General features: G+C 38.4%; 2 protein-coding genes across 9 annotated transcripts in view; one reads left to right on the top strand and one right to left on the bottom strand.

Moving 5' to 3' along the window:
* The window catches only part of ZBTB25 (zinc finger and BTB domain containing 25), a 31,919-nt gene extending 13,812 nt beyond the window's left edge, over nt 1-18,107 (top strand). For 3 of the 8 annotated variants that reach the window (XM_027554311.1, XM_027554318.1, XM_027554319.1), the window contains exon 3: nt 2,309-4,044. In XM_027554311.1, the coding sequence (XP_027410112.1) occupies nt 2,309-3,443 (1,135 nt within the window). In that variant the 3' untranslated portion in view covers nt 3,444-4,044. Of the gene's footprint in view, nt 1-2,308; nt 7,905-8,325; nt 8,361-12,657; nt 13,043-13,487; nt 13,534-15,299; nt 15,360-17,983 lie in introns of those variants that run through there. The other 5 variants (XM_027554313.1, XM_027554316.1, XM_027554314.1 and 2 more) reach the window with 5 other exon arrangements.
* Nucleotides 18,108-18,615: 508 nt separating this feature from the next.
* On the bottom strand, nt 18,616-23,044 carry AKAP5 (A-kinase anchoring protein 5). The gene is made up of 2 exons (XM_027554320.1): nt 22,874-23,044; nt 18,616-20,294 (listed from the first exon to the last, which is right to left on the bottom strand). The coding sequence occupies exon 2, from the start codon at nt 20,034-20,036 to the stop codon at nt 18,750-18,752; it is 1,287 nt and encodes a 428-aa protein (XP_027410121.1). The 5' UTR covers nt 20,037-20,294; nt 22,874-23,044; the 3' UTR covers nt 18,616-18,749.
* Between the last annotated feature and the right edge of the window lie 3,404 nt (nt 23,045-26,448).

Below are 26,448 nucleotides of genomic sequence, written 5' to 3'. Positions count from 1 at the left end.
CAACATGATAGGTAGAGGGGTATAAAATGGTATCCAGATTCTGAGCTTTTGGTAAAAAATAGCTTTAATGCATCTTAGGTTAAAAGTGATGGAACACTATGCTTTTTTAGAAGACTTTACATTTGGCATTTCTCTGGCAGTCCAGTGGTTAAGACGCTGTGCTTCCCCTGCAGGGGGTGCAGGTTCGATCTCTGGTCAGGGAACTAAGATCATGGGCCAGGTGGCTTGGCCAAAAATAGAAAATAGACATTTATAGTCTAAGAGAGAGGTAATGCATGTAAGGAAAATAATTGCAGTGTAATTGATCTCTTTGTGCCTCAGTTTCCTTCTCTGTAAGACACTAGAATAGTATATCCACTTCATGATGTTGAGAAAAATAAATGGATTAATAATACTAAAATGTTTGGAACAGAGCTTTGCACTGTTAGCTGCTACTGTTAATTGTGTGATGTGTATAGTCGAAGTGCTGCACAAAGTAGACTGGAGTGTCAGCCTTATTTTGGGAGGATTAGAACAGGTTTTACAGAGGTTCTGAATCTTAAAGGATCAGGAGGAGTTTTTCAGATGTTATAGAGGAATGCCAATAATTGCAATTGTAGGCAGAGGAAAAAAATGCAAGAAAACATATGCAGATATGAACCAGGCTAGCACATTCAAAAAATGGAGTAAATCAGAATGATTGGTATATATGATAAAAAGGGGAGAGGAGATTAGAGTCAGGGACAGGTCATGGGTAGCCTTTTTTGTCACACAAGTTTCCTCTCCAACTTAAGTGTCAGTGTAGAAACTAGATTAGGAATGCTGCTTTCACGTCAGCCTCGTTTGAGAGCAGTGAGTTGGTTAGCTCTTGAAGCACCTGTTGTGTACCAGGCACCATGCTAAGCTCAATTCAGGAGATGCACAGGTAACTGGCCTGCGCTGTGATATTTCTGCTGAGTAACTAAAATTCCTCATTTAAAAGACCTCTGTGCTGATATTAAAAAAAAAAACAACCCTGCCACAGACCATGGCAGTGAGTGGGTCAGAGGTAAGAGTGAAACCCAAGAGGGAATCCTAAAATATCAGGACTAAAGAAATGGATTGCTGGCATACAGACTGCTTTCTGATGTGTTGAGGCAAACTTTCGTTTCAGGGAAGGTAAGTCCATCAACTGATTCCATTGTTCCTTGTTATCCAGCCTTTCCCTCAGGTTCTCTTTATCTTAATTTTAACAGAGTGTCTCCTGATTTCTTGTTACACAATTATTTCCATCTATCTTCTGAATTCTAGATTCATATGTGAAAAATTGGGCTTGAGATTAAAGCTTTTCAAAATTACACTTGTGTTCATTTGTGATCTAAAGAGTAGATATATTAATATATTTGGAAGCCAAAATAAGGTGAGTATGATTAAATTCTATATGGTACCAATTCCAATAAGCCCTTTGCAATTTTTAAATTATTTTTTGTTGTGGCAAAATATATATAAACATAAAATTTGCCATTTTAACCATTTTTAATTGTACAGTTCAAGGGCATGAATCATATCCACAGTGTTGTGTAACTATCACCATTACCTATTTCTAAAACTTTTCATCACCCCAGAAAGAAACTAACCATTACATAATAACCCCTCATCCTCTCCACTCTCAAGTTCTCAGTAACCTCTAATCCATTTTCTGTCTCTGAATTTTCCAAATCTAGATGTTTCTTACAAGTGGCATCATATAAAATTTGTCCTGTTGTATCTGGCTTATTTCATTTAGCATGTTTTCAGGATTCATCCATGTTGTAGTATATATCAGAACCTGATTCCTTTTTATGGCTGAGTAATGTTCCAGTATACATATATACTGCATTTTGTTTCTCCATTCATCTATTGATGGATAGTTGGGTGGTTTTCTGCTTTTGGTTAATGTAAAATGCCATTGGTTTATGGATTTCCATTTGAATCCTTGATTTCAGTCCTTTTGGTTATATACCCAATAGACTGTTAAGTTCCTTAAGGGCAGGGTATCTGTTTTATTTGTTTTTCTACCTCCTGCATGCAATTTAAGTGCATGTCACTTAGGAATCACTAAATGTTGAACTAATCAGACTATCTGTGTTTCTTAACTTTAGGCAGTAGATTGAATAAGTGAAGACTTGGTGCTGGGCCATAAACCTGGTATACAATGAAAATCTGAGCTTTTGTTGTTGTGTTTCATCAAGGCAGATTGTCAAATTAGAAGTTAGGAAGAAACTGCTTTAGCCTAAGACTGTATGCTATTAACTAAAAGGCCAACTGGGTTGTTTCATTCTGTGTGGGTCTGTTTTTTTGTTTTTAACAGTGAATGCATAAAAATACAACCAACTGACATCCAGCCTGACATATTCAGCTATTTGTTGCACATTATGTACACGGGGAAAGGGCCAAAACAGATTGTGGACCATAGTCGTTTGGAGGAAGGGATTCGATTTCTTCACGCCGACTACCTTTCTCACATTGCAACTGAAATGAATCAAGTGTTCTCACCAGAGACTGTGCAGTCCTCAAATTTATATGGCATTCAGATCTCAACGACCCAAAAAACAGCTGTCAAACCAGGGCTGGAGGTCAAGGAAGCTCCTTCCAATAACAATGGAAACAGAGCTGCTGTCCAGGGTGACCACCCCCAGTTGCAGCTCTCTCTTGCTATTGGGCTGGATGATGGCACTGCAGACCAGCAGAGGGCCCATCCTGCCTCCCAGGCCTTGGAGGAACACCAGAAGCCCCCAGTGTCCATCAAGCAGGAGAGATGTGACCCAGAATCTGTGATCTCCCAGAGCCGCCCCTCACCTTCATCAGAGGTGACAGGCCCCACTTTCACTGAAAGCGGTATCAAAATACACTTATGCCATTACTGTGGGGAACGTTTTGATTCCCGTAGTAATCTAAGACAACATCTCCACACCCACGTGTCTGGATCCCTCCCATTTGGTGTCCCTGCTTCCATTCTGGAGAGTAATGACCTTGGTGAAGTGCATCCACTTAATGAAAATAGCGAGGCTCTTGAATGCCGCAGGCTCAGCTCCTTTATTGTCAAGGAGAATGAGCAGCAGCCCGACCTCCCAAACCGGGGTGCCACAGAGCCTTTGCAGATCAGTCAAGTGTCTTTGATCTCCAAAGACACTGAGCCAGTAGAATTAAACTGTAATTTTTCTTTTTCAAGGAAAAGAAAAATCAGCTGTACCATCTGTGGTCATAAGTTTCTCCGAAAGAGCCAATTGCTGGAGCACATGTACACACACAAAGGTAAATCTTATAGGTTTAACCGATGCCAAAGGTTCGGTAATGCATTAGCCCAGAGATTTCCGCCATATTGTGACAGCTGGTCTGACATCCCCCTGAAAAGTTCTCGTTTGTCGCAAGAACAGTTAGATTCGTCCTGTGCCTTAGAGTCAGAACTCACACAAGAAAATGTGGACACTATCCTGGTTGAGTAGCAGTTTCTCCTTCAGAATTTTTATATCAATTCTGAAAAAGGAAATCCACATGTGGTTTTTTATTCATAAATTATTTTCCTCCTCAAGTTCTTTACCATTTATCCATAGTTCTAAGGTTGTATATACTACATCTTTTTATTGTAAAGATATATCGATACATTGCTGCCTAAATGTAACCTTCTAATTAGGGCTGTCTTTTCCTCAGTTAAATCACAATTTAGAAATGAGAAATCAATGTGGAAGTATGGAAGTTTTTTCAGGTTGTAGAATCTGTAAAAGCAAATTGAATATGAAATAAGTGTAATCTTTTTTAAAGAATGTTCTAAACTATCACTTTTGGTTAATGTTCCACATGAATTAAGCCCCTATGAGGATTATTTTAAAATATTTTCTGCCATATAGGAAATTAATAGTTATATTAGTATATAAATATGTTATAATGTATGAAACATTTGTTTGAGGGTATAACTATACCAAATCATGAATAATTTAAAATTACTGTTTATTTGCTAGTTCTGCAACATCTTGCATGCATGTGTGTGCATGCTCAGTCACTCAGTCAGATACTGGGGTTTGATTCTTTGTGACCCCACAGAATGTCTGACTGTGACCCCATGGACTGTAGCCTGCCAGGCTCCTCTGTCCATTGGATTATCCAGGCAAGAAAACTGAAGTGGGTTGCCATTATGTGATTTTATTTATTTAACATTGAGCATACCTCATTTTCAATAAAAGTATTTTATTTAAAAGAGAGAAAAGGAGAAGAGTCAGAAACACACAAAAACTTAGTAAGATACATACATGTAGTAAGTGTAGATGCCGCCGGTGTTAGAGACAGCAGTTCAGACAGATCTGGTGGACTGACACCCTGGTGGTGTTACCTTAATCTAGTGTTTTCTTAAAGAAATTAAGAGCAGTTTGAGATTTTTATGACAAGAGGTTTATATGAGCTTAAGAGGAAAATGGTAGAATACAAATTATCTTTCTATCCATAGTATCAGAAGATTTTATAGATTGAGTTGATATTAATTTCCTTTACTTTTTCCCCTTTTTAGCTAAGGAATTTATTTTTTAATATAAATTTATTTATTTTAATTGGAGGCTAATTACTTTGCAATATTGTATTGGTTTTGTCATACATCAACATGAATCCACCACGGGTGTACACGTGTTCCCCATCCTGAACCCCCCTCCCAGACATTAATTTTCTAACAAAAACCTGAAAAGGTACCTTTTCAGTGGCACAGTTTTCACTTTTTTTCTGGTACATAAAACCAGCAGAGTAGATACAGTCAGTGTACTAGAACTATGTTTAAAAATCATGACCAGCCTTCCCTCTGTGAGTCAACTTAATTCCCCTTTCTAATAGTGAAACTTACAAAGCTAAAACCCCAGAAAAATTAAAATTGATGGACCGAACGACAGATTCTTCTGCTGTGTGTAGCTGGGAAAAAGCTGGTCAAACTTCACCAGAGGATAGATCTAAATTGTTTCTGATATATTTAAATTTTAAATACTAGATAGTCAAGAATAACCAAAGAGAGAGGCTTTAGAACACCCTCGTCTTTTTTGTATGTTCCCCTGTTAAATTCTAACTCTCACAAGTATGTTAGTAAATTTAATAAATTTGGTTTCTACAGCTTATAATTTAATTGCATACAAAAACTCTTTAATCTCCCTGATGACTGCACACTTCATAGTTCCTGACATCAGAGTTCCTTAAGTGTCTGAGTTTAGTCAGGAAAGAGCTCAGAGAGAAATCCATCTCATTTTAAGGGTGCAAGGATTTCTCTGAGTTATCAGTGAGTTTAGGTAGATTATGAAGTGGTAAGTTTTTCTTAAGAAGTGAATGAAGAAAACCAATGGGCATTATCTAAGGTGGTTGAACTTCTGTCCTAGAAAAGGATGTGAAGCCTCATGGGGTCAGGATTAACGTGCTAAGAACAAAATCTAAGTAGCTATTGATAGAGAGTCAGTTGTATCAGTCAGTAGTTAAAACAAATGCATTGCTCTTTAGTATCAGAACTTCATATAATCATATTCTTAAATCATTTCAGCAATTATTCAAACTTACGCTGTCCTCAATGACTTCATCACATACGGTGAACACAAATATTAACATTGATTTCATGTATCTTAGGCTATTCTGGATATATTCCCTAGCCTCCTTCAAGTAAAATTTTATTTTTTCTTGTTTAGATAAAAATTTTCATGATTTTTCTGTTCTGTTTCCTTTCCTACTTGGTCAGTCATTAGTCCTTGACACAAAAAGTATGTGTCGCTTAAAGGATGGGATTTAGTGTGCATATGAGTTGTGGATAGGACAGCAGTTCAAGGCAGAGTCTGGATGAGGCAAGAGTTTGCTTTTGGCTGACTGTCCATAATAGACAACATTAACTTAAAGCAGACATTTATCTACTTTGTTGAGTGTTAAGAAAGGAGTGGCTAACTGTATTTTTATTCTTATTCATAAGGTTCTTTTTAATATTAGGAATTCAAAGCAAGTGTTCTTTCCTTCATCTTCATAGTATTCTGTCTGTATTAGGAAGTGGGAAAATGAATACTCCATTTTATAGGAAAAAATCCCCAAACCTGGCTTCCAGAGAGCCAGTGAGTAGTGGTATGGGGAATGATTCCAGTTTTATCTTTTTCATTTGTTCAACAGGAATATTTTAAAAATTATTTTATAATTAATATTGTGCCCTGAGTATTTTTAAAGACATGATTCCTAAGAAAATCTACCTTGTATAAAAAAGTTCCTCCAGCTAAACACTTTAATTTTGACTACATCATTTATAAAATGGAGCTGTTATCTTCGCCATATAGTATGGTCTGCATAATGATTGTCAAACTCTTAAAACTGGAAGTGCTGCGTGCACCTTAGTGTGTCAGGCAAGTACTAAACAGACATTTCCTCTTTGGATCAGCTTAGAGTTTTCCCTTTTTTCTAGGTCCCACAGATAGTTGTTTTCTGGAGGAAAACTGTTGCAGTATTTGTTCTTGTTAGCATATTGTTTAACTCAGTATCTGATAAGTGCAGTCTGCCTTATAAGAAAACCAACATTCTGGATTTATCTCTTGAAATTATTATTTCTTTCTCTGAATTATTATTCACTTTTCCATCTGTAAAGTGTGTGAAAGCAATCCCTACCTCACAGGGGTGTTGTGAGGATTTGTTTTAAAATTGTGGTAAGTTATATCAGAATTATTGATAAAAACCAACCATATAGGGACTTCTCCAGTGGTCCAGTGGTTAAGACTTCACTTCCCAACGCAGGGGGTTCCGGTTCAATCCCTGGTCAGGGAGTTAAGATCCCACATACCTCATGGGTCAAGAAACGAAAACATAAAAACAGAAGCTGTATTGTAATGAATTCAATAAAGACTTAAAAAAACCAACCATATAAAGAAAATTACATTCTGCATTCTTTATGGTTTTAGCGAAACCTTTAACTTTAGTATTCCAACTCATAAATTCTAGAATGTCTTCAGAAGCGGTCATGTACTATTTAATACTCAATAATTAATTGGCAAAATTTTTACTTTTTAGAAATACTCTAGAAACAGCAGAGTTGCTAGAATTCCTATTCTACCTTAGTTTAATCCTAAGTATTTCTCTTTAGCCTTTAACAAGAAAGATAGTAATTCTTTGGCATTATTGGGAATGAAAACTTTCCAAGTTCAATGTTATTGAAAGTTCCCCCAAACATATTTATATATAGGAAAAGGAACAAAAGCAGTTGAGAAAATACCATTTTCATTTCTTTGATGTGCATCATCTAAAAAGTAGATAGAGACAGGGAATAGAGTAGGGATAATAACAGTAATGTATTATGTTCTATCAAAATAGTATTGGAAAAGGCTTCACTTAAAACTGAAGGAAATACTTATTAATCATGGGAAAAGATAGTCTGGAAAATGTATAATTCCATTGATGTTTATTTGCACAGGTGAATTCTTGATATTGTAACTCAGATCCTTGAGAAGTATCCATTTTTTGTCTAATTGAGGTAAAAACTAGGCCGTGTGAAGAAATTTCATAAAGTAACTTGTATCTTTGTATGTTTTAAACTAAATGTAGCTCTGTGGTTTTTTATTATAATTTTTAAATTCCTAAGAATGAAATCTGTAAATTATTATTCTTTGCTGTACTTCTGTATGTGTATGGTTGGACTATCTGAAGACTGGTGAGATTATACAGTCCTTAGCCTGTCTGTCTTAAATGTAAGGAATTACAAACTGTGATTTTTGTCTTCAAGACCTGAAGAATCCTTTGTGCTTCAGTGTGTATCTGTCCACACTTGATTATTTAGTAGATATTGTTCCAGTGCAATTGATGGACTGTCATCAACTCTTCTGTTTTGTGCCAAATAGTCATTTAGTCAGATTAAATCAAATATCAACTTAAAATGCTTTCAAAGAAACTTGGACTTAAAAAATTTAAACCAAAAAAAAAAAAAAAAGGAAAAGGGAAATTTCCTGGTTGTCCAGTGTTTAGGACTCTGTGCTTTCACTGCTGAGGGCCTGGGCTTGATCCCTGGTTGGGGAACTAAGGTCCCACAACCTATGTGGCACAGGCAAAAAACCCCCAAAACCTGTACAATGAAAAAGGCCCCCTGAAGAAATCTTCAAAGTACTACTAACACATAGTAACATACAATACAAGAGACTGAAATCAATAATATATTGTATGCTTAAACTCTTCCACCTAATGTATTGTGAGTTTGCTTCAGAAATATTCTTTCAGAAAGTTTTGTATTCTCCATTTGGAATGAAAACAGTGAATTTCATGTATTTTATCATGACAAATAAATTAATGTGGCTTGATCATAAACAAAACTTTTTATTAGCTCAGCTTATAGAATGTGTTCTTATTTTACAGCAGTGTCTGCCAAATGTTGTCTTCCTAGTGTTGAGGTAAGTAGTCTCTGTATCAGGTAACATTTTGGATGTGTGATGCAAAAATGCATCAGTGGGTCCAATTCTTGTCAGCAATAATCTGTGTTAATAGAAAAGTTGTGTCCTCATCAAGTGCTTGTCAGCTGGTATCTCTGGAAAGGTAGTATCTAGTAATTTCCTGGAAGTTTCTTGCTTTGCTCCTTTCTCTCTCCCCTTTTTACTATCCCTCCAGTAGTGGAATCTGCAACAGCGATTTTTAGCCAGGATGTATTAATTGGGGTTCTCCAGAGAAACAGAACCACACTGTGCGAGTATGTGTATGTGTCTGTGTTTGTGAGAGAGGGAGAAAGGGAGAGAACGAGATTGACTGGTTGATTATAAATAATTGGCTTATGCAAATATGGAGGCCAAGTCCCAAGATCTGCAGGTGGCAGGCTGGAGACCCAGGGAGCAGGTGAGGTAGTTCCAGTCCAAACTTTGCAGCTTGAGACTCATAAAGGCAGGAAAAGCCCACTGTCCCAGCTAATAGGCAGAAGTTCCATTATTCTCAGCAGGGTCAGCCTTTTTGTTCAGTTCAGGCCTTCAGTTGATTGTACGAGGGCTACTCACATGAGAGAGGAAGTCTTCACTCTGTCTACTGAGTTAAATGTTAACTCATTCAGAAACAGAGACACGCCCATAATAATGTTTGACCAAATTTCTGGGTATCCCGTGGCCATGTCAAGTTGACACATAAAGTTAATTATCACACTGGGTGATCCCCCCTCACCATGGTGACATTTAGCAGTGTGGAGATATTTGTCACAACCGGGTGGGCTAGAAGAAGGTTGCTGCTGGCATCTAGTGGGTAGATAAATCAGGGGTACTCTGAACATCCTACAGCACAGATTATAGCCCCCACAACAAAGAATTGTCCAGCCAAAATGTCAGTGGTGCCAAGAATTAAATTTCTATTTGTATTAACTTTATCCCATCTTTTCAAAGATAAAAATGTGATTATTAAAAATTGTAGATGTATAAAGCAACAGGACTGTCTAAAATCTACTCATATAATCTTTGAATTAAATAATTGTGTCCCTAATAAGTTCTCTGTGAAATTAAAATGTGATCATAAGTTGTAATTTGTATAAATATTTAATTTGGCCAAAAGGTGGCACCAGTGTACCTTTTAAAAGCCTTTCACAGAGCTTTGACTAGGCTGATAAAGGTCCCTCTAGTCAAGGCTATGGTCTTTCCAGTGGTCATGTATGGATGTGAGAGTTGGACTATAAAGAAAGCTGAGCGCCGAAGAATTGATGCTTTTGAACTGTGGTGTTGGAGAAGACTCTTGAGAGTCCCTTGGACTGCAGGGAGATCCAACCAGTCTGTCCTAAAGGAAATCAGCCCTGAATATTCATTGGGAGGACTGATGCTGAAGCTGAAACTCCAATACTTTGGCCACCTGATGCAAAGAACTGACTCATTGGAAAAGACTTTGATGCTGGGAAAGACAGAAGGCAGGAGAAGGGGACAACAGAGGATGAGATGGTTGGATGGTATCACTGACTCAATGGACATGAGTTTCAGCAAACTCCAGAAGATGGTGAAGGACAGGGAAGCCTGGTGTGCTGCATTCCATGGGGTCGCAAAGAGTCGGACATGACTGAGCGACTGAACTGAACTTTATGCTCAAATTTGGCATCACTATTTAATTCAAATTTATTTAGTACTTAGCTTCTTTGGGATTTTGTCTCACTTTATAGAGTCAAGATTAATGAGAAGCTTCCTAGCATTCCCTAATATATTAGGTACTGAAATATATTGACATCCTGCTTTGATCAAGATGCTCCCAATTTACCTGTATAGCAGCAGGTAACTTGAAAATATCATTTAGTATGCTTCTTATATCAATAATTTCTAAGGATGCTTGTAAGTCTTTAACATTAAGTGAAAGTGTTAGTTGCTGAGTCGTGTATGACTCTTTGCGATCCCATGGAATGCAGAATACCAGGCTCCTCTGTCCATAGAATCCTCTAGGCAAGAACACTGGAGTGGGTTGCCATTTCCTTCTCCGGGGATCTTCCCAACCCAGGGATCAAACCCGGGTCTCCTGTATAGCAAGCAGATTCTTTACCATTAAGCCTTAGGCATTTTAGTCTCAATCACATTTGTTCCTTTAATCAGGCATCAAACTCAGTTTTTAGTGTTCTGATGGGTTAGTAGATAAATCCAGGGACATATGAGTAAATACTTCCTAGTTTCTTACCTTTTGTTTCTTTCCTTCATATGCACAGCCAGTGAGGTTAGCCTGTATATTATTTTCTGGAACTTACTTTATTTTCAACTGTGATTTAACAACTGACTTTCTAAGGGTGTTCTTTTTCCGTCTTCATTTGCTTCCTTCCAGCCAGTTTCATTCTCTGAGTAGGCTGAGACATTCTCTCATAGAGTTCTTGTGCCTTCCAGTGCTGAGTGAATGCAGGCTACCCTTTCCTCTCCACCGTTTCTGCTTGCAGTAGTGCTATTAATATTATCCTCGGGCTTTGTGCCTCATCACTAAATACTTCTCTTACATTTATTTTACAACTGATTAACCAGCTTGGACAATGAAACTGTTTCCTCCCAGACAAATTCTCTTCCAGTGTTAATTTATATAATGTTGAAATAAAAGATCTTCCTTTAAGCTGCTAGAAATCTTGGTGTCCTTTCATGTCAGAAATCTGAAGGAACAGCAGTGCTATGTGAGGGCTGCTCTGTACAGCAGTCCTGGCTCTCTTGGGAAGTGGAGGAGAAGCTTGTGCAAGAAGGAGGCCTTCATCATCTGAAGTCACCTGTTGTATGATCTATGTTATTACTCAGTTTCGAGAAGGTTCATGTTAGATTCTTGCGGACCAAACAGGCCCTTGAGGAATGAGATCTTACGAATTTAGCTCTGCCACATTTTTCTGTAAGGGAAGCCATATGGTACTTAGTCCAAACCATATGTAGGTAAGTATCTAATTCTTAAAAAATAGTTTTTTTGATAACTGGCATTTGTACCAAGTGCCTTGTAGGGAGGAAAATCTAAAGAACCTATGGTGTAGTTCTTTAGGAAAAGGATACAACATTTGCAGAGATAAGAGAAAAGGTTTTGAAATGCAGACCAAAGGTTCCAGTGGAGTGCATCTCAAAAAGATTTTTTTACTGGACCAGTTCTCATTTCCCACAGTGCCCTTCTTTTACATATGTGCACACAGTCCATGCTATGAGCTCAGTGGTACCTGTCATCTATCACAGCATTTCAAAATTTGGGAGGAAAGGCATATAAATGGAGAACACCTTTTTTAAATGCCGAACGTCTCCTGTTTCACTGTTAACCACAGTTTTTCAGATTTCTCCAGTTGATGGTTAGCTTCAGACCCACCATGTAGAGCCATGCAAATTATGCACAATAACACTAGGGGGCGCCACTCACCAAATCCATACTTCTGGCGTTAGGCTTGCAGTTTGCACAGCTGTGCGGGGCAGCCCTGTCTTTCCTTATCCTGATTTAAATGTTCATTTAAGAAGCCCTTATTTTGAATTTCTGCAGCAAGTGACAGTTTTCACTTGTCTAGCCAGGAAATTATATTAAACTAAAATACACAGGTGGTATAAAGAACAATGAAGAAAAAATGAATACTCCCTAGGTGACTCAATCATGTGTTTGTTAAAATTTGTAGAACTGTGCACCTGTAGAACAGGGTGGATTTTACTGTATGTAAATTACACCTTAATGAAGAAAAGATTAAGACCACCCAGATAAATATAGAAAAGTCTTAAAGTTTAATGAGCCATAATGATTATCATTCACTATTAATCCTTCCATGGGTCAGAAGAAAAAAAAAAAACAACCACCACCATCTAGACATTAAGAGTACAGAGAAAAACTCATGAAACTAAAAAGGTGATTCTGAAATTCACTCAAATCAGACAAATTACTGATGAGGCTGTGGCACATCTGGATAAAAGATCAAAAACTCAGGTGGAGTTTTTCACCTGAATTGAATTGTGAGTGACCAATTATTTTGGCATTTGGTGCATCTCAGCTTTACACAGAGGACAACTAGTCATTCTGATCAGGGAGATAGAAACATGAGTTTCAGTTGACCTGTTTAAAGGAGAGGTGATACTCTGTTTTTATACTACAAATGGCTGTTCCACATGGAACCTCTGCATTGTAGTTTATATATGAAGATATTTGATTGACTTGAGCATACACGCCTGTAGCTGTATTAGTCATGACTGTGACTGGTCACAGATGTGGTCCAGAAGCCCGCTTGTCACTGTACTGACCAGACCTTCCTGTGACCTGCAGATACCATATGGATTTGGGATTCAAAGGTTTGAGTACAAGTATACAAATGACTGCACCTGCTTTTGTCACTCCTAGATGGAAGAAATGGCCATCCACTCCAGTATTCTTGCCAGGAAAAGTCTATGGATAGAAGAACCTGGTGGGCAATAGTCCATGGAGTTGCCAAGAATGGGATGTGACTGAGCATGCACAAACATCTCTCAGGAGTACAAAATTGGAAGACCTGTTTTTTTGGCCACAGTTGTAGCTGAGAAAAGTATAGGAAAAATTTAATCCCAGCCCCAGAATTGCACTGTCATAAAGATCAAGATAGAGCTTCCCAGGTGGTGCTAGTGGTAAAGAACCTGCCTACCAATGCAGGAGATGTAAGAGACGTGGGTTCAGTCCCTGGGTTGGGAAGATCCCCTGGAGAAGGACTTGGCAACCTACTCCAGTATGCTTGCCTGGAGAATCCCGATGGACAGAGGAGCCTGGCAGGCTACAGTCCATAGGGTTGCAAAGAGTTGGACATGACTGAAGTGACTTAGCATGCATGCAAAGATCAAGATAAGGCCAAAAGTCCTATTTGAGTCTAGCCATGAAACAAATTGTGAAGAAAGTGCATCTAGTCTTGTAAAATGCAGAAACTGCTAGACACTGCTACCATTGCTGTTACGATAAGTTAGAGACAGGTTTAAGTTTAGGAGTTTTCCACCCTAGGAGGCATCCTCCCCTCACCTAGGTTTTTCTTAACTGTTTGTGGTATCTGTGCCCAGCTTTGCTGAGGATTTTCTGTGAATGTATAGTGTGCTCATGTACAGATAAATATTTACTCACTCTTTTTTCCTAAGTTCAGAAACTTAGCCTCCAATGATCTCAAGCTTCAGGGAAAAAAAGGTATGTACTTCACAAAGTGATTGGGGGCTCCAGACTTAGCATAAAGGGCAGAATTGCCTGTGAGGACAAGTGTTGCAAAAGGTTATGTACTATTCTCTTAAATTAGAAAGATGTGACTTAATAAAAAATTTTAATTCCACAAAGCGTGAAATATTAAATACTGTATATACAGTGTACATTAACAAGACATTTTACTTCAGAACTAAGTTTAGTTTTAGGACTTTTAAGATGTTATCAACTTTAAATTGATCCCAAGGTTTGGAAAGCACATTCTTTCCTAGAGCCTAATTATTGTCATTGGTCTGTGCTTCAGAAAAACAGGGTTGTCAGTGTTTAGGGAAGAAAACTGGTGTCTTAGTAAACAGAACCTTTGAAACATCCAGCTTTAGCAGGCACCATCTGAATAAGCATTTTTTTGCATCAAGGTTGCTTAGTTATTTGGTAACCATATAGATTATTAACAATGTGTCAGTTAATACAGAAAATACAAGAACAGCAAGAGATGAAAGCAAGTGCACTTCTGTCAGGCTCATAGATGGCATCACAGTCAGAATTGCCCTTTAGGTGGAATTATTTCAGTGAAACTGAATTCAAGTTCAAGGTGTTTTCTTTCTCTTTGCTGGAGGTGGGCTCTTTTAGGCATGTCATCATAAAATCTGGCCAACACTCAGCAGAGCAAAACTTTTGGTGGTGCTAACTCAGTTTCCATCTGTGATCTTTATGGTTTTAGGAAATTAATGTACTATACCATGTTTCTCTTAAAAGACCTGGGTAAATAAACATGAACCAATATCACATTTATTTTATATTAATATTCAGTACATATTATTAATTCAGATTAAAACTTTTTTACAGAGTATTATTTCTTTAATATTTGCATCTGATCCACAGTAATATAGTACTAATTTTAATGAGAAATACAAATTAGAACTTTTGCTTTCATAATAGCTCATCCAATTAACATTTTTACAGACAAAGAACTACTATAAATATGTAACATTGTGCAGGCTTTTTTCCTGCACCTGTTCACAAATCAGAAGGAATATCCTTTAAAACTACTTAGAAACCAAATGCTATCAAGCTGCCCCTGTACTTATATGACCATCTCCCCACACCTGACAACATGAATTCCTCTCTTTGGTCTCCCCCGCAGTGCATCACAGTGCTCGTCCCTGTGGCTCTTTCCTTAACCCTGGTCCCAGTTTCAGTTGCTGCTGTTTCCCAGGTTGGGCTTTTCAAGGGCAGAGAGCCTGTCCCCTTTATCAGTGTTTGGGATGTGTCATACCCAAAACATTGAATACATTGAATTCAACCTAAATTTAAGTAGTTGCTTTCTGTTAAATTTTTTGTTAACTAAGGATTACAAAAAAATCTTTTCAAAAATGTACCATAAAATGTACTATATACTGAAAATTCGAATTCTGTATACTAAGAAACTGTAAGTTACACAATAAAACATCACAGGAATTTGAACCTAAAGAACTCTAAACCTTAAATAAAGATCTTTAAAAATGCAGAAAGGGCAGACAGAGAAGTCCACCCCTAATGTATTGAGTATCAGGTGAAATTAAAAAGCAGACTTCACACATCTGAATAAAGTTGACATTAAGAGGATCTCTTCAAACAATAGGATTCTGAAATCTAACAGTTACGTTAAAAATTCTGCTGTAAACTGTCCCCCCCTCAAATTAATTCTTAAACTATAAAAAATAAGGCAACTTGAAGTTAGAAACTTACAGATGAAGTTAACTCTGGATTTTTTGCAGAAGCCAGATTGGACTGGTGCCCTCTCACAATCTGTATTTCTAAAAGCCTTTAGCAGGAAGGTGAGTCACGCATACTGGTGAAATAACGTATTCTCTCAGAAATACATCAATCGAGTGTCTAAGACTTCACTAAATAGTAGACCAATTAAGATCACAAACTTCGTGCTGTCAAATAGATTATCTTCAAAGAAAATTATGCAGACAGTTTTTCTGAAGAACTCTATTTGTGCCACATGCTTATTGTTCTTTGAGGTGGAGGAGGTGGCAGGGAACCTAATTTCTACTTGAATGTTCTTTTGTTTCCTGCTGCCTTTACTTAAATGTTACCAGGGACTATTTTTATACCCTATAAAGTACTTTGAGAAAATGCTAAGTGGCTAGTGCTACACAAAATAGAGAAACTGAATCCCAGCTAATTGATGAATGTTCATTAAAAGCAGCATTTATACCACAGCAAATTTAAAGGAAAATTAATGTTATTAAATTGCATTTTAAGTGATATTTTAATACTATCAAGTGGATGTGAATTGAATAAGAACCTATTTACATTCACTTCATGTCTTACATATAAGGTCAAATTGCTTAAAATAAAAAATATTTTATGAGAGACTCCTAAGTCATCTGATTCTTGATTATTTCTATAAGAGCAAAACAATTTAGATCATCTTAGAATTCACAGTAGTAGAATTTGGCCATGTAGCAGAATAATCAGATTGAGACCAGTGCATTTCTGGATTCCTTTTTCAAACTGGAATCCTACTTACTTAATTCACCAGATATTCTCAATAGAAAAGATGGAGGAGAAACCATTTAAGAATGAATGCAAATAAAGTACACATTTCATCACAAAAACACTCAATTATAATACATTCTAACCAAATATGTATCACACCACAAAGGGAAGAAAAACAGCAGAAACCTAGGACTACTTAGTCTTAGAAAATATTCATTACACATATTTATCTCACATGTTTTTAAAACTCCCAGATAAATATACCTAAACATTTGAAAATATTTTCAATAACTGGTAAGTGCTATACTTTTTGCTCATTCATGAGAAATTACTAAAAACTTACAATCAAGTATATTAGCTTGAGCCATCCTTGCAGTAAATGAAGGCAGGATTCTTCAAAACTCTGTAAAACGCACCAACTTTAGTCAGTTTTTTTTTAAAAATTGCTCACTTTTAAATATGTAGTTGCTGGTAGCTGTCCAAGTCCATTAGCACCACATATAGTGAATTAAAAAGTATTTTTAGGGAGGATGACTTAGCAGTCTTTCGTTTAAGAGTTATATAATTACAAGAAATTGATTTCTTGGGTCATGTTTTGAAAGATCCACTTTTCATCTTGCTAAATTGAAGGACTGGTAGTTTCCTTCCCTGCGCTCCCTCCCCGCAAGATTATAAGCATGAAGGGAGGAAAATCTGGGGAAATACTTTTACACTTCAACAAACAATCTTGCTAATAATATCCATTATCTGGTTTAGTTCCAAAGTCACATTCTTCTGCCAGAGGTCTCAATAGGTACTTAAAGGAAGAAACTAGATTCTAAGGGACAAATTAGCACATACTTTCTGTATGCAATCCATAAATAATGCAGGAAGTCACCAGATCGTTTTAAATCATCTAATATACATTCTTTTCTTTAAGAACATACAAATACCTTTAACAAGTACCTTACAACTCAAGTGAAAGTTCTTAGCTATTTCATCTACTTTCAGAGTGACACTGTCACTCAGTAGGGGACTGTACAATGTGAACCCTGACCTGTGAGGTAGGGAAGTGTATTGCAGTCTTATGGCTATTTCACACAAGGAAAGGCTGAAACAATTACTTTTTCAAAAAATATGGCAATCACTGAGATCGATGATTTAAATAACTAAATAAAACACTAGCCCTTCTTGCTATATTAAGTTCATTTTTTTGTGTAAGGGATTAGCTGGACTAAGTACTGATGAAAAAGTAAATTTTCAATATTCATGTAAAATGTTTACTGGTGTCTCTCAACACATAGGCACAATGAAAGAATACTACCATTTAAAATATAATGTACTTTAGTAATAACTTTCTACTTTCTATTCAGCTATGTATTTGGCTCATTCTTGAGCAAGCATGAGTAATATTTTCATTAAATTATTGTGATTTCCTAATAAATCACAATCCAACCAGTCCATCTTAGAGGAAATCAGTCCTGAATATTCATTGGAAGGACTGATGTTGAAGCTGAAACTCCAATACTTTGGCCACCTGATGCGAAGAGTTGACTCATTTGAAAAGACCCTGATGCTGGGAAAGATTGAGGGCAGGAGGAGAAGGGGACGACAGAGGATGAGATGGTTAAATGGCATCACCAACTCAATGGACATGAGTTTGAGTAAGTTCCAGGGTTGGTGATGGATAGGGAGGCCTGGCGTGCTGAGTCCATGGGGTCGCAAAGAATCGGACGCGACCGAGCAACTGAACTGAATTGATTGTGATTTCCTAGGACTTTTACTGCCAGGTTGGCTTTGAATCCACTCTCCCCTCTTCGAGGAGAGATTGATGAATATAGTCTTCAGAGATTTAATCTTGCAAGATGAATCCTGTGTCACCTGTGATCACTTGTTACTTGGGAAGTTTGTCTTCTCCTGGATGGAAAATAACATTCCACTTTTTGTTGTTGCTTTTTTTTTTTTTTTTTAGGTTTTCAGCAGGTGGTCTTGCACAAGTGGATTTACACAGGTCTTTCTGGGGTAGAAGAAAGATGGAGAGGGAAAATGCACTCCCTGTATCCACACCTTTGCACTTGGTAATTACTTGCCTGTTTGAAGTAGTTTGTGAATGGCTTTTGTAAGGAACTTGAGCAAGACTAGAAAACCACTCATGTTTAATCAAACTATATACATATATATTTTGGTTTGCAGTATTGTTTTGAGGTAAGGCTACTGCCTAGGAGTGTAAGTCGTAGGCAGTAGTCTTACTACTATAAATCACACATTCACAAAAACAGTTCACCATATTCATCATTTCAAATAACATAAAAGTGCACTGTAAAAAAAAAGTTGTTGAAAACAGAATGCGATATTAACCTATACACAGTGTTGAACTATCAAAAGGAAACCAGGCTTTGTGACATCAGAGGACATGAAAGAGCTTATGGCATACTGCAAGTATTCATTAAATGTATCTTCTCCCAAGCACTCTAATCTCCAGAAACCATTTTAGCAACTCCCCTGATGTCACTTTTCATTGCAATTTGTACTGACTTCCTCCAATCCAGAAATGGCTGCATTTCAGTGGTAGGGAGGGTTTTATAACTTGATTCATTCTTTAGCACTTGACTTCTAGGTTGGAATTGTGTTGGGTTAAATTCCAGATGCTAAATCTCTCATTTGTTGCTGAAAAAAGAAATGCCACGAATATGTAAAATAATTAACTATTAAGCTTTTGTTTTTCCCTCCCATGATCGTCACTGTAGACGATTGTTTATTGTATTATCATCAGAGGCCATTTCATTAACAAGCTGTTCTATAGACAACTGGATAGCATTCTTGACAAGAGAAGAAGCTGTTTCTATTAAGAGTGTTTCATATTGTTCCGAAGTTCTACCCTCAAAACCACTGTCATTAGCAAAAACCCCTACTTGCTCATTTTCAATTGAAATTAAGAATGGCTTAGGGACATTTTTAGATTTCTTAACATCAAATTCACTGATTTCAGTGTCTGTGATAATAATAGCAATTGGCTCCATTCTTTTGCTTTCTTCTGGTTTGGGTTTTTCTGCAGTGATCTCATTTTCTTGAAAATCCAGTTCCTGGCTCAATTCAGTATCTTTTGGCTTACTCTCCTCAACAACAATCTCTCTACTTTCATGCTCCTTCCAATCTGGTCCACTTTCTAGGACACCATTTCTGGCTTCTTCCAGAATTTGTTGATCTGGGACTGCAGATGAGGGAGGAACTTCAGAACCCACTGGGAGCTCCTGTTCTGTGTCCGAAGCTTCCAATGGGCTCACGTGCTGAGGTTGAATGCTTTGTTTTTCCTCAAGCATTTCAGTATCTTTTTCAAGGATTAGAGTTCCTGTTTGAATAGCAGAATGACCCATATCTAACTCAAGTTCTACTGAAATCACTTTCTCTCCAGGAGAAGTTATGCTGTTGTTCACATTTGATTCACAGACCTCATCGTCCCCTTTCTGTGAGACATCTTCCCTTACATCCTGGGGCGACTTGCTCTTTGTTGCCTGGTCATCTGATTGGGTCTGAGTTTTTGTAACCAGATTTTCAGCCTCTTGGACTTTGACACTGCGGTCTGAGTCTTCTGTGATTTTGGAGTGATTACTTCTTTTCTCTCCTTTTGAGAATTTTATGCAGGGAATCTTGAGTCTGGATTTTGCCTTTTTCTTAGAAGGATTAGCATCCTCAGCATTGATTTCAGATTGCAGTTTAGCCTTAAAGGGCTTTTGCTGCTTTGAAGACTCTGATCTTTTCCTGCGTGTTACAAGGCGTTTGATTGAGTCCCAGGCCCCGCCAGGGCGCTGTGGCTGATCAGAAGCTCGTGCTTCTGGAGGACACTTCTTTGCTGCATCAGCAGCTTTAGAGCTGGCTTTGGGCTTCATTGCTTTGGCTGCTTTTTTTCTTCTCTTGAAGCAGAGCATCGATGCTTTTTCCTCCTGCCTCTCATCCTGAGGTCTAACTTCTGCTGATCTTGTCTCATCCTTGCTTTCTACTTGTATTTCAGAAACTGTGATCTCCATTTTCACATTACACTTTTCTTCCTCTAGAAAACTATATCGTCTCTTCCTTAGCAGTCTATTATGACAAAAAAGTGGGCAAAAATATCACACTGAGTAAAATTTCTTCCAGATGTAATCATTCCTTTCGTCTTACTCCATATGGTCATTTTAGGTGGTTTCTCCAGTTATACAAATGCCTACATTCTCTATTGTAATTTCGCTAATTTCTTCATGAAAGCCCTTTTACTGGATAGATTTTTGTTTTATTTAAGGAGCAACCTGATAAGAGAAAAGAGGGATATTTTATTTCACCATCAGTCTATTGTTTTCTATAGAGACTATTTCAGTTGAATGCATATGATTCTACCTGGCATATTTCCCACATACTAATTTACTGAAATGACTGGAGAATAAAAGTTGGGGTTTATTTTTGCCCTATCCAAAAGACTTCATTGTGAATTTATTTTACTCTTTTTTGTTGTTGTTGTTAAAACTTCATTTTGGATTACTCTGTAGATCTGTTATTATTTTATCAATTCTGGAGTTGTGCTGTTTCTATGAATTGTTTATGTAATTCTCTGAATTGCAAATTAAGAAACAAAAATCACCATCACCACCAAAAACAATAAAAAACAATGAAGAGCAGGGTGATAAGCAAGCTAATGTAATTTTTTATTACATGCAATAAAGAGTTCTGAAGTTGCAAAGATCTTAGAGATTATTTGAGATTATTCAAGTCAAGCCAGGTGAAAAAACTGAACTCCAGTGTGGGCAGCTGGCCTGTTGAAGGTCTCAGTTAGATGAAGTCAGAGCCAGAGTTAGAACTGAAGACTTTGACTCTCTAGTGTTCTTTCCAGTATACCATAAGGTTTCTGTTCTAAAAATGTATGTTCCATGAAGGAGGTGCTACTTTTCATACATGCTCGTGGGAAATTTAACATTACTGTCATTCTCTACTTGTAAATTTGTTTGTATAATTTTAACATTTTTTTCTAAGTATCTGCTGTTCAAACATTTTCTATAATGAGCACATAGTTGAAGGTCAGAGTGAATGATGATAAAACAGTTGACATTTATTGAGCAATTCCTATGTATTAGGAAGTGCTAAGCACTTTTATATACATCTCTAATCCTCCCACATTAGAGGAGGTGGTGCTATCACTATCTACAGATGAAGAAATCTAGGCCTAGATAGGTTAAGTAACTTGCTCTAGATTATACGGCTAGTTGATAACAGAGCTCAGATTCAACCCAAGATTGCCTGTTTTCAAAGCTTGTCCTCTGAAACTGGGCTTTAAGAGTTTCATCAGAAAAATGAATTGTTTGGAGATCCTAATCTGCACTAGACTCACTAGTCAAAACATTTTAAAACTGCTTAATGGTCATGTAACCATAATGTAACCCATCGACTCATAACTGAACCAAGACTCAGAATGAGTTCTTGCTATTTTAAAATCAAGCTTTTGAAATTCTTTGTATTTTATTATCTTGGCTCTGGAACTAATCTGAAAGCCAAAAATAAGTTGATAAGATATGCAATTGGCAAACTAATTAGTGACATAAATATAAAGGTATATTTTAAAATCAATCCACAGAGTGGTATGAGGGTACCAATGAACAGAGATGTGAGGTGGTCACCTAACAAAAATCCTATGAATTTTAGATGGATGTCCTAAAATAAGCAAAGGGACTCTTTCTTTGTACTGTTTTTTGTTTGTTTTTTAATGTAAATCCTTCACTGTTGAAGGTTTATTTGGGTAGCCCTTGATTCCATGAACCATAGAAGGAACTGGAACTCTGAAAATCAGCTCATCATCTAAGTAAATATCCTCTTAGGTTGAGTCTTATATACTCCATTCCTCTGACAGAAAGACAGTCATCCTACAACAATGACGAAACTAAAATATGAACATTTTTACAATGTCCCTCCTCATATGCTTCCAAACACAAGAACCACAGCTGATTATAGCTCTTTAAATCCCCTCCCTTCTTGTGAATTCTCAGCGCCTGAGAGTTTTTATTAACCAGAGGATGTAGAGCCAATAGAAATATCGAAATTAGACCATGTTTAGAAATGTATCATTTGAAATTATCCTAGATTGCCCAAAGACAACTGCTTGAGAAGCTCACTTGAATGTATATCAGATGAAGAAATACAACAAATATCCAAATAAAACCTAACTGAAATGGGGAAGGTGCAGGGCAGCGACACTAAAACTTTGCATAACACTAAGCTGCAACTGATTCGTCCTTAACCTGCGCAGATGGTTTTATCGCCTCGGCAATCTTAAAGTCCCTGTTATAATTTCCTGATAGAACCGCAAGTTTACTGCCACAGAAAATACCCCTCCCCATATTCCTGTGAGCAGAGAAGCAGCCGCTCTCTGGGGAAAGTAGTGAGTCTCTCCCATCTCCCGGTGCTGACGGCGAAGCTTCCTCCTGGAGGAAGGCGTCTCTCCTTCGCCTAGATTGTGCCTTTGGCAGGAGCCAGAGCGCAGGAGAAAGTACTCAAAAAGGAAAATGCTGGGGCGTGGAACAGGTAACCCAGCTTCAAGTTCTCTGCACAATGATAATGGCCAGGATCCCACCATATTTCCCCCCAAAAGGGCAAGGAATGAAAAGCTATCAGCAACACCTGCTCCTAGGAGGAGATGTAACACGAAGAGGTGGGCGGACAGAGCCAATGAGGGTCGCTCTGGCTGGAGATGTCTGAGGACAAATGACCTTCCTGATTCTCACCCTGGCCACCTTGGGTGGTCCAGCGGGCACCTCCCGCCTACTCTGCCGCACAGGCGATCAGCGGACCGGACACCTCCCCGCACCCTCTGCCCCACAACCTCCTCGCCTTCCTCACTTACCGCGGGGTCCCTGGCCGACGCAGGGCTGGACGCCGGGGCACGCGGAAGCCACGGTCGCACCGGGAGCGAGCAGCCCTCTGCAGAGGGACCGCAGCCCCGCGGCGCCCCCTCCCCAGAGCGCGGGGACCGACAGGCGGCGGCACCAATGCGCGCGGAGGGGGCGGGCGCGGGGCGGGGCCGGGCTGGGGGCGGCGGGGCGGTGAGGGTAGCAGATCCAGAGATCTCTCCATCTAGCAGCTTGCCCGGCCGCTGAGACGCCGACCGTCGCGCTTCCAGCCTGGCGGCAATCCCCGCCGCGCGACCTCACTGGGGCCAATGAGAGCGAGCCGGCAGATGGGGAAGGGACCCGGGTCAAAAGCCTCCTCTATTTTTTTCTCAGAGCAAAGTAGTTAAATCCAATTTTGAATGACACGCATCCCATTATAAATCCCCCCACTGAATATTTAAGTCACAGCATACAGCACATTTTAAAAGTAGGATTCAAAACTTTGCAGTGAACCTTGTTTGGAGAGAAAATGACATTATGTGAATTGAGAGAGAAAGAGAGAGAAAAACAAAACAAAAACCTCATTACACCCAAACCCACTCCTGGGAAAGTTTTGGATATCAAGGTTCACGGCCAAAGGGTTTCAGAACCTCAAGACATAGTAGGCTCTTCTCTCCCTAAGTGTCTAGATGTGATGTGAAGTCGCTCAGTCGTGTCTGACTCTTTGCGACCCCATGGACACCAGGCTCGTCCGTCCATGGGATTTTCTAGGCAAGAGTATTGGAGTGAGTTGCCTTTTCCTTCTGCAGGGAACTTCCTGACCCAGGGATTAAACCCAGGTCTCCTGCATTGTAGACAGACGCTTTACCGTCTGAGCCACCAGGGAAGTCAGTGCTTAGAAGGTGGGTAGAAATGATCCAATCTGTGTGCTGAACACAGTTCAGAACGCAGGAACCCAGCTTCACCCATCCTTTATACCTTGTATAGATTTCCAAGATTAAGTGGCTTACAAGTTACCCGTGTTTCCCTTCAGTATGTTCCTAGATGTCTGCTTAACCTTGTCCCTCTCAGTTAAGTGGAGGGTGGAGAACTGGAGCCCTGTTCCTCACAACTCCAGTCCTGATCAGAGCAAGGGTACTGGCATTATCTACTCTCCTGCCTGACTGGAGGGTAGATTCAGTTTAGCTGTTGTGTATTTTGACACATTTTGAGTCTTTATTTACAGATTCTTAAACTTTAGTGAAAAGCACCATAAGCATTTATTTGAATACATAATCCATTGTGTGCTATATATTAACACCAATGAAAGGTGTTGCAGTGAGTGACTTGCTTTGGGTTTAATATGACATACAAGGGCACTCCTGGGAGCTCCAGAGGTGAGGTCCTCCAGGATGCTCAGCTCCTCTCTCCTCCTCTGGCCCCTCCCATGCACACCCCCAGATGAAGAACTCATTAAGATGGAGGGAAGAATTTCTGAAAAGTAGTTGTACTTATCTTTTTTCTTTTATAGGATCATGATACTTTATAGGTAAACCTCAGTTACCCATTTGGGGATGTTTTTCCAGGAATATATTTTACTTTTGTTAAGATTCTATAGCTTTATCTGAGACTTATTAAGCAAAGAACTATTAGCACACAAAGGTAAAGCTGAATCTAATCTGTCAAGATCTTAGAGACAAAAGCTGTAAAACAGGAAAATCCATAAGCATTTATAAGCACCAATTTATAGTAGTTATAATTAAGAGTTCAATTTCTTTGTTTATTCAGCAAATATATGTGAAGATGTCTCAGATGGGTTACTGACCCTGCTGTTAGTTTTGAACTTTAAACAAATCAAAAGAAATCCATGTCATTCATAACTAACTGAGATGCTATTATTGAGATACAAATTTTCCTAAATCTAGCAGATTTGGGAGTTTGCAGCAATTTCAAGCAAAAATAAGATGAGCTTATCTAGATGAAGACAGGGTAGAATAGCTGTCTTATTAGGAAGTAACTGGAAATGAAATAAGCAACAGATTAAAACAATAAAGGTCATCTTAATGACATAGATCTTATTCCATGGGCTTTTCTTTAAAAAAAAAAACTCAAAAGTGGTTTGGGGTGAGAGGTGAATTGATTTTGTATTTGAAGGGCAGATTTCTTTAAGGTGTATTACATATAACTCATCTCCAACCTCCAAGACACACACAGTATAGAATCATAAATAAAATACTGTATTGTGGTTTTTCTTTAGAATGTAACTAGAACCCAATGCTAAGTCAGAGTTTCAAAAAATATATCCAGTACCTCATACATGAAAGAAACCTGTCATCCTTGAACTCATTTAAGTGACAATTAGTAAGTAAACCCGTATCATTGTCTGCTATTCCATTAGTAGCTTTTTATTATATAATGAGAAACAGGCTCTAAATATATCTTCAATCTGATGAGATATCCAGTACCTCATACATCTGATGAGATATCCAGTACCTCATACAATCTGATGAGATATCCAGTACCTCATACAATCTGATGAGATATCCAGTACCTCATACATGTGATGAGATATCCAGTACTTCATACATGAAAGAAACCTGTCATCCTTGAACTCATTTAAGTGACAGTAAGTAAACCCATATCATTGTTTGCTATTCCATTAGTAGCTTTTTATTATATAATGAGAAACAGGCTCTAAATATATCTTCAATCTGATGAGAAATTACCCTACCTACAGCTTATCTTGTTAATATCACCAGATACAGTGTGCCAATAAAATCGCTTATTTATCTGATCTCTACAGATGATACCATTTCTCCCATTCTAGTCCCTATCCACCCACAGCCTGGGTCTGCAGTTACCAAAAATGGTTTATAACTCCTTGGTAATAATTCTTACATGTTATGAGACCTCCTGGGAATAAGCCCTCCACTTCCCTTCCCCGGTACACCATTAAATGAATATGGCTGCAGCTCTCTGCTGGTTTGATCTGTTTCCGGACACCACCAGGGTTGCCCCAGCCAATGTAAACTCGACACTAATTCTGCTGCAATCTGCTTTACTTGACAGCACATAAACATTTTCTTCCTTGAATTGAGAATGTATATACATCTTCATTACACAGCAAGCCTCTGTGCAGATCGGAGGAGATGCAATCTGTTTATCAGTAACATTAAAATATAGGGAGGGAAACCATTAACCACTCAGGGTCAGAGCAGGGACAGGGAGGTCAGTGATCTTGAAGGATGCCTAGGCCCAAAGGAAAGACACTAGTCCTTCTCTGGCTACACACACTATTCCAAGGCCACTAATGCTTGGCAGTAAGACTTTTTTTTTTTTTGGCAGTAAGTCTTGAGTTCAGGTCTTCAGATAGCCTGCAGTTATATTTTGTTCTTTATGCCTTCTCTTGACCTTCAAATACTGGGTAAAAAAACTATTTATTGTATTGAAAGTGAGTTGCTCAGTTGTGTCCGACTCTTTGTGACCCCAAGGACTATACAGTCACTCTCCAGGCCAGAATACTGGAGTGGGTGGCCATTCCCTTCTCCAGAGGATCTTTCCAACCCAGGGATCGAACCCAGTTCTCCCACATTGCAGCTGAGCCACCAGG

Source organism: Bos indicus x Bos taurus, chromosome 10, assembly GCF_003369695.1.
Source record: "Bos indicus x Bos taurus breed Angus x Brahman F1 hybrid chromosome 10, Bos_hybrid_MaternalHap_v2.0, whole genome shotgun sequence".
Lineage (NCBI taxonomy): Eukaryota > Metazoa > Chordata > Mammalia > Artiodactyla > Bovidae > Bos > Bos indicus x Bos taurus.
The sequence above is the reverse complement of the archived record's forward strand: the minus strand, read 5'-3'. Positions and strand labels throughout refer to the sequence as shown.

Excerpts from the sequence above, each read along its gene's own strand:
- AKAP5 (XM_027554320.1), bottom strand. The coding sequence starts at position 20,036 with ATGGAGATCACAGTTTCTGAAATACAAGTAGAAAGCAAGGATGAGACA.